Source organism: Anomalospiza imberbis, chromosome Z, assembly GCF_031753505.1.
Source record: "Anomalospiza imberbis isolate Cuckoo-Finch-1a 21T00152 chromosome Z, ASM3175350v1, whole genome shotgun sequence".
Taxonomy (NCBI): Eukaryota; Metazoa; Chordata; class Aves; order Passeriformes; family Viduidae; genus Anomalospiza; species Anomalospiza imberbis.
The window spans coordinates 64,093,677-64,102,417 of NC_089721.1; the positions used below are offsets into that span (position 1 = coordinate 64,093,677).

Genomic DNA, 8,741 nt, shown 5'->3' on the forward strand with positions numbered 1-8,741 from the left:
CCATCAGCTATGAGAAACTACTGACTGTAGAATGATGACTCTATTTCCAGTAAGCTGGTTGCTTCATCTTGTTGCATATACTCTTGGGCATTTATCACGTAATTCCCTTAATTCAAACCAGTTGTGTACATATTTTGTAAATGATGAATTACTCATAGTAAATAAATATTCATACAAAATCAACTATTTGTTAAATTAAAAAAAACACTATTTAATAGTTTTTGTACCAGAAATTAGCAGTCTTTTGTTTACTGTGTCTTTTCACAGTAAACAAACTTTAAATATGAAATAATGTACAATTATTACAACATTGACTCTATACCATTTCAGGTAAGCATACATTTACATTGCAACTGTATGTTAAATACTTTTATCAGCACAGTGAGTAATACCAGATCACTAGTCCTTGAAATAACATGTCATTAAATTTGTGAAGATGAAACAACTATTCTCCCATCAAATTCTGCACTACATTTGGATGAAATGCCTTGATTAAGTAACGTCTTTGAAGACTGGGTGTTACTTCCTTTAGCTCTGATTATAGTTGGCAGACACTATGTGTTCTTTGTGTATTACCAAAACAGAATGTCTATCTGTGGCATACTCCATCTTTTCTTCATAAATGGATGCAACTTCAGTGTGTTGGATGTATTATAGTGTATTGTTTGCATTTGATTAATTTGGTCTTATAGCTTTTGTGTGTGCAAGTTTTTTACCCCTACTACTGAATATATATGATTGATGCCGTGAACTGTTGGCTTCTGTTCTGTAAATATTAATCAAAGAGTATGCTCCTCTGCTTAATGGCTTTTCAGTGTAGGAGGCAGCCAAACAACTATAGTCTGCTTTTTTTGGGTTTTTTTTTTTTTTGCTCTTTAATCATTATTGTGTAAGACACTGGCAAGAACAGTTTTGTTTTTTTTTTTTATCTATAAAGACTATTTCATGCTTCAACATATCCATTGTTTGGTCAAAGTTATGAAATATTGTTGCTCAATGAAACTTTGTTTTCAGCATTTCCTGGTAAAGCAGTAATAGAAGAGATAAAACAGTAAAGGAAGGGGCAGATAATTAAAGAAAGAAAAATACTAAGAATACATACAAGAAAGAAGCAGGAGATGCAGAGTCAGTAAACACAGCATCATATGGTTTCAGGTCTTATGATTTGGACAAATAGTTTTCTTTAATCAAAAGCCAAACTGGACGCATTTCTAGATTCCATGGCTGCTGTGAAAAGAATAATTTGTGACTAAAATATTCTTAAGGAGAATAAGGTAGACATTTGCTATATTCCAATGTGTGCTTAAAATTTATATAAGAATAGATGTTGATTAGTGTGACAGCTTATTTGGATGAGAAATTAAAAGACATTCAGTGTTTAAATAAAAAATCCAATAAATGTTTGGTAGGGGTGGTGGTGGTGAACAGCTCAGTATCAGAAGCAGTGAGTTTCTTGAAAACACAGCTCACATTTTTCTGGCATGCTGGTCTGATATAAAATTGATACATACAGCTTTAGTCATTCTCCATGAATGTCACCAGTGAGGCAAGCCAAGGCTGAAGGGAAGGCTTATGCTTCAGGGTTTGTAGTGTTTTTCGGGATCCAGTGTGGGGTTACTTTCACATATGTGCATCCCTTGCCTCTTTCTTAAAAATGTCTCTAAATTGTGCTGGTAGCAAAGTTTTACCCCTAGCACTATCACTGGCTAGCTTTAGAAATTAGCAGAATTAGCAGAATCTATTTAATATCTGTTGCCCTTGACCATTAAGTCTGACTTGATAAAATCCCCTCAGGCACTGCAGGATCATAGAGAATATCACATTATTTGTATTTACTAATGCTTTTGTTCTACAAATTTTATTTTATTTGTTATAATATTTTTTTTATTCCTCTAGTTTTTGCCTGGAAAATGTAACTCAGTTTTTGTTATAGGCCATCATGTTATACTATTCTAGAAAGGCATAAGGCAGAAATTCTCCAAATCATCTACAATTTTGTATTTTATAAGGTGTTCAAAGGCAGATCTGATTTTACAGAAAAGAATACAGTAGTACTGAAGGTTGTGCTTCAGAAAAGTACTAGTTGAAAGCTGAATCATTAAATCACAAAAACTTAGTTTGTTTCCAGTCAGTTTATTTATCACATAATACATTGAAAGTATTTTCAGGAAAGATCAGTAAGAGAACTGAATGGTTTGGATTAAATACTGGTGGTTTAGTCCACATTATGTAGTAGAAATTAAAATATTTTGTTAGTTGAACACACATTTGCACAGTGTTATACCACCCCACTTTGAACAACTCCTTTAAATATTCCTCTTGCATATGTACATATATTTGCATTTAAATATATTAGCATACTTTTGCAGAAATAACTATTTGGAAAGAAATTTTTGCTTACAGACTTCGTATAAATTAAGTATTTGTTTCAGATCCATGTCAAAATGGTAGATTTTGTGATTTTCAAAATCCTTTTTCCTGGATAAAGGCCATTTCCACTGTCTTAATTCATAAAGATGTGCTTCAGTGATTTAAATCTACATCTTTCATTTTCAGAACGATTATTCCCACATTCTCATTGTTTGTTAGTTCTCAAAAGTTAATTGTTAGTCCAGCTAAGCAATCTTCATTTCTGGTTAATGTAGTTACTGCTTATTGACCTTCTGAAAATGCTCATAACTTCATCAAAGAAGTTTTTAATGTGCTAAAAATGCTAACTGTTATAAAGTTAGATGCTTTTCTCTGCTGATCTGCACCTGTCCTTGTTCTTCCTTAGTTTTTGTATTCACACTTTAAGGTTGCATCAATTATACGGGAGTAAGACAAGGCAAAACCATGGCTTCTTAGAGACCTTGTCTAGTAGTTCTTTTAGTTTAGTTTACATGTTAATATTGTCCCTATAGTGCAAATTTTAGAATGGACTTGTTAAGGTATATTTATATCTTTGGAAGGGGTGATTTATATCATTAAAATATATAGTGTTAAAAAGAAACAGAGGGTTTGGATATGTTAATTACCGTCAAGTAGATTTTGTTCAGCTTTTGGCTGATACAAGTAAGGTAACTTGTCTGTAATAGAACAGAATCTCTATTAATAGTACCTATAGTCAGTTATTTACATGTCTTTCTAAGAAACAGTGCAATTGATTTCAATTTAGATGTAGTGTGAAAAACTGAAGAAAGTACTTAATAATGCATTTGTACTAGTTGAATTTCTGTATGTCTATGTAATTGTTTATGGAATTTAAAATGAAAATACTTAAAATGGGCAAGGCATCTACATTTGTGGTATAGATACATGGGAAACTAATATTTGTATTTTGTCTTTTTACAAACTCTAGGGGGGACACAAAGATTACCTCGCACAATTGGAGTGTCATTGGCAAAAGAATTAATCTTCTCTGCACGCATTGTAGATGGTGAGGAAGCAAAATCAATAGGATTGATTAGCCATGTGGTAGAACAGAATGAAGCAGGGGATGCTGCATACAGAAGAGCATTAGCTCTGGCAAGAGAATTCTTACCTCAGGTATAACAAATTATTTTTATTTCGTTTTTTAGTTTTTACCAAATAATCTGAAAAAGAAGCAGCTTTATTAAAGAGAACTGTCACAAACATATGTATCAAAAAGCCATGCTAATTATGTAGCAAGTAATCAGAATTTTTCTCTCTTGCATTGAATAATGTTATTTGGTAATTAATTCATAGTGAAGGATAAAACCTCCATCAGTCTTTTGCCATGATCTGGTCTGTGTTTTCATTATATATGCTGGCTTTCAACTTCTAAACAAGAAAAAAAAATTATACAGGTTGTATTTTTTAGTATAGCAATTATATATTTTAATAGATTACTTTGTTGCAGTGGAACTCCTCAGAACAGAGGCAAAAAGATCCTGGGTAGAAAATTCATAGGAGGCAGAACTAGTGAACTAGTTTATTGGATCACAAGTGTAACAGCTAAATTTTTTCATTGGAAATGTAAAATGTTATAGCTTAGGTATGGCATTTATTGGTGGTTATTTGTGTCTTGAGCACCTTGATAGAAAGACAATCAAAAGTACAGTAAAAGTTCTGGAAAGTTGATTGATGGTTGCAACTTCTTATTAGTACTGCCTTATAAGCATTTGGGTTTTCCCATATCAGTAGTCCTGAATATCCAGAAGCTGATGCTGATGGATAGGCACAGTACTGAGATGATTCCCAAAGATGTCTTGCAGTTCTGCAGCAAACTGGCAGGCGAGTGTGGGAATCCCTCTGCTTACTGGGAATCTCAGCCACTCACAAGAGTGTCATCACTTGACCGGAACAGGCTTTGCAATAGCATACTGTACGTTTGAAGCCTGCATCAGTTAATTTTATTTCATGATTACGTATTTTCACATTTCTCCATTGTGCAATAGTAGGATATAGGAGGGACCTTGCAACGACCTATAATGATGTATCTTAAAGTGGCCATTCTGAGCCTTGTTTTGAAGGAAATTGATAAAGCTTGACAAATGTGGACACACTCAGCACCTTTGAAACATAAACCAAACACAATAATTAGGTTCTTTTGAAAATAGTATATTTTACTTTTTCTTAATATTCAAACTATCAGTTTAGAAGCAATGTCTACTATAATGATAAAAACTAGGGTTTATGACTTATATACTGTAAATTTAACAAAAGTCCGAAGTCTAGATGGTCCTAATATAAGATTATTGATGTGCAGACTCTTCAATTACAAATCTTGCAGGTTTTGATGACATGTCAATAAACTTTTTCTCTCATTTTAGGGACCAGTAGCAATGAGAGTTGCGAAACTGGCTATCAATCAGGGAATGGAGGTAAGGATCTGTGCTGTCCATGACAGTAGGCTGGAAGTCAGGTTGGCAACAGTTGTACTGCGGTGAAATTCTTTTTCTAGAACTGTTTTTATTATATCATTGTGTAGTCTTTCAAAGTCTTTTTGGTCAAAACTTTCTAAAGAATGAAATGTAATTTTTTAAATCTCAGACTCCTGAGATGCTGATTTCTGTAACAGGCTTAGTAACCTCAAGACTAGTGTACTCTGCTAATTATTAATAGTAGAAAGTAAGCATAAATTACTATGAACAAATTGTGTGTCAAATCTCAGGTGGGAAAGATGATCAAAGTCATACTCTGTTAAGTTTGTCAAGCTCTCAGTGTTTACTAACTAATAAAGTTAAAGGCTGAAGGACATATTCTTTTTTTTTTTTAATAGTTCAGTAGTAGTTAGTGTTAAAATTGTACCTGGAACCTGATTTCATGTTTGATTCTGATTGCCACTCCATTGCAACACTATTGACCTGGCTCTAAAGCTCATTTAAAATCCTCTCTGGACATGTGTTTTACTTTAGGTGTACATATCCTAATGCTGAGTTCAGCAGGCCTGTTCATTTCTAAAGTCAGGCTCTTCACCAAGACACCTTGTAGCTCCATCTGGTACAAGGGAAAGAGGATCATACCACGTACAGCATCTGAATCCAAGATGAATTTGTCCTTTTTTCTTAAAAGTCACAAAAGCAACTAGTGAGCTCAGCAAAGCATAACACCAGTAAGTGGTGGCCTGAGAATCAAACTCAGATGCCATTGCACAGACTATGTTAGGTTTCCACAGCAAGTAATGGTGGAATTTGAGATTTATTTCAATATCCAAGGTTCAAAATACTACAAGCTAAGTTATCTGACTACCAGATAGAGTGGATTGAAAGGTCAAAATAATGGTGTTTATAGAATTAGGGATGATTGGGTTAGATGGACTCTGAATGATCATCTCTAGTTCAGTCTTGAGGCTCAAGACAAGATCTACTATATCAAAACCAATCAAGCCAAATGGTTATCCCAGCTGTTGTTACAAAACTACCATGGCACAGACTTCACAGATTTCTTCAGGGTTCCTTTGATAACTTATGCTATAACTTATCTTCCCTTGAAAACTGCTTGTGGTGCATAGCCATAGTCCTTCCAGTAGTCTAGTGGAGAGTTAGTGAATGCTGTAGCATCTGGTGCTTAAGACAGATGGAGAAATAGTGAGGCCAAAATTCAGCCTTTTCAACTATTCAGGACAGCTCACAAAGAAACTAAATGTTTTAAAAATTGATGATGATGACGATGATGATGCAGGACTCTTTATTTTTCTGTTCTAAATCTTTGTGAACTTGGATTTGTGGCATGCTATCCTGTTCTTATATGACATTTTGAAGATACACTGTTTCAGAAATTGTTTTACATAATTGTATTGTTTTACATAATCATACAGTGCATCTTTTCCTCTGTAGTAAATGAAATTATTATAAATGTGCAGGTAGCTAATGGTTTTTACCTAACCAGATGACTCATAGTAAAGAGCAGACATTTTTTGAGTGTAGTGCATGCTAGTTGTATGGCTAAATCAGGAGTCTGTTACAAAAATAACCACTCTTACCATATGTCAGTGTAGCATTTCCATATTGAAGTAGTGTAGAAGAACTTTGCAGAAGTATTTTAATATGTGGCATATCAAAACACAATATTTATGTTAGCTGTGAGCTGTGATTTATATATTATAAATAATATATAATAAATTTTAAAATTCTTGTAAAAACCATTGTATTGTTTTCCTCAGGTCGACTTAGTAACAGGTTTAGCAATTGAAGAAGCTTGTTATGCTCAGGTATGTAAATATGATTACATGAAGAAAACACAGAAAACAGGCTTTGTTGATGCCTGTTATGAAACATGCAGAAATTTAACTAGAAATTGCTTTGTGATTTCTTCTGCAAACTTTTAGGCATTTTATTTAAACTTCCATCTACTTGGTCTGATTTTGTAAGGAATTTAAGGGAGGAGGTGTAGTTCGGGAGACATCTGTACCAGTACTGTTAGGGTGAAGGTACTGAAGCAGTACTAGTCATATACCTAGCCAGTCATACACTACCATGCCAGTCCAAGGACTGCCTTGCTTTTGCTTTGTTTTGGTTTAACGTGAAATTACACAAGGGACACTTCACTAACATGTGTGCTAATGGCATATATGCTAACCAATAAAAATTTGAGACAAACCTCTTTGCCAGTGAAACATGGGAATGATGTTTGGGATTATATGTTCTTGGACTTTGAGACAAGATTTTTATGATGGAAATAGAAGCATTAGCATTATATTCTTATTTAAGATGTGGTAATCAGATTATTAACCTTTTTCCCCCTCTCAAAAACCCAAAACTGACCCAACAAAAAAAACCCCAAGAAACTCAAACTCCACTTTCTCCTCTCCCTACGCCCCCTCCCCCCCCAAAAAAAATACCACAACAAACCTCAAACCCTACAGATTTTTTTAAACTCATCTGCTTGAAGAAAAGGTACTCTCCTTCTCCACCCTTTCATCAGCCTTTTGTCATGCCCTTGCAGTGTCTGAAACATTCCTATATCTGACGATATAGTTTTAATTTTTCCGTTGTATTATAGTTTTTCTGATGCATCTTGGATGCATTGAAGAACTAAGATTTTATGAAAATATTTTTCTCGGTATTATTTTTGGTGTCAGTAATGAATTGTTACTCTGTTCATTGCAGACTATCCCAACAAAAGATAGAATTGAAGGCCTTCTTGCATTTAAGGAGAAAAGACCTCCGCGCTACAAGGGAGAATAAAAGAATCTGATGCCTTTAAAATACAGGGGGATAAAAGTACTTCTATGAGGACCATTAAGGTGCACTTTGCATCCACACCTGGAATATCACAATCACCAAAGCAACAGCAAATCATACAGATATTACAACATTTTGAATGTGTCCATACTTGTACGAAGCCAAGGTAGAAATGTGTGTCAGCTCATGCTCATTACAGTTTCTGATGGTTGATCTGTGTAATGCCAAAGTCACAGGTTCGTGCAGCATTTTTAAGATTTCACATGTATGAAACATACCATTCCACAATTGAAAAAACTCTGTAATTCTTTACATAGACAAAATGTATCTGTGATGTTAAGCATAAATCTGCTATATCATTTTATCAAAACAATAGCAACTACTGAACACCAAAAATAAGAAATTGTACCAAATATGCATTTAAATGATTCTGTATATCAGTAAAAATTATATTTGAGTATTCTATCAGAATATCTATATTATTAATAAAGCTAGGGGAAATGAAAAGGATTATAATTTAGAAAATGCTGAGCTTTGTTTATGTTACTTTATCCTAAGCAAAATGAAATTCACTTTAGCACTTAATGGTGTCCTTTTGATAAAGTTGTTGCCATTATATTCATTTAATTGTATTAAATGAAGACATTTCAAGGCCAGCCTTTAATTATATATTCTTGTATGTTAAACCTGTCTTTGTCTTGCATTTTTCCAACATATCATCTGATCAGCACTGTAATGGAGCTTTATTTCATTTGCCCCAGTTATTTTAAATTTTTGATGATTGTACTAAAGATGGTTGTGCGGGGATATGACCAATGTGCTGTAATAGAACCTAGAATTATCTTAATCTCCAGAATATTCCTTTTGCTAGTTTTATGAATGTATATTTATATACAGCAGGGAAAATGTTGAAAAGTTCTTTATTTTGTGTTGGCCTCAGAGTTCTTTTCATGCATTGCAAGAGAAATTCAGTAAGTTTCAAGGTAAGAAAACTTGTGATTCATACTGTGTTATTGAAGTGGATGCAGCATATACAGCAAATGTCTGGAAATAACCTCGTAGAAAGTATTTTTGTTAATTTGACTGGAAAATAAACATGGCTTAGCAGTCCAA

The 8,741-nt window shown here is 33.8% G+C and overlaps 1 protein-coding gene across 4 annotated transcripts in view; it reads left to right on the forward strand.

The window, feature by feature from the left end:
* The window catches only part of AUH (AU RNA binding methylglutaconyl-CoA hydratase), a 106,960-nt gene extending 98,219 nt beyond the window's left edge, over nt 1-8,741 (forward strand). Inside the window, exons 7-10 of one of the 4 annotated variants that reach the window (XM_068175739.1) lie at nt 3,416-3,528; nt 4,776-4,826; nt 6,608-6,655; nt 7,554-8,741. In XM_068175739.1, coding sequence (XP_068031840.1) covers nt 3,416-3,528; nt 4,776-4,826; nt 6,608-6,655; nt 7,554-7,631 — 290 coding nt within the window. In that variant the 3' untranslated portion in view covers nt 7,632-8,741. Of the gene's footprint in view, nt 1-3,340; nt 3,529-4,775; nt 4,827-6,607; nt 6,656-7,553 lie in introns of those variants that run through there. The other 3 variants (XM_068175738.1, XR_010994219.1, XR_010994222.1) reach the window with 3 other exon arrangements.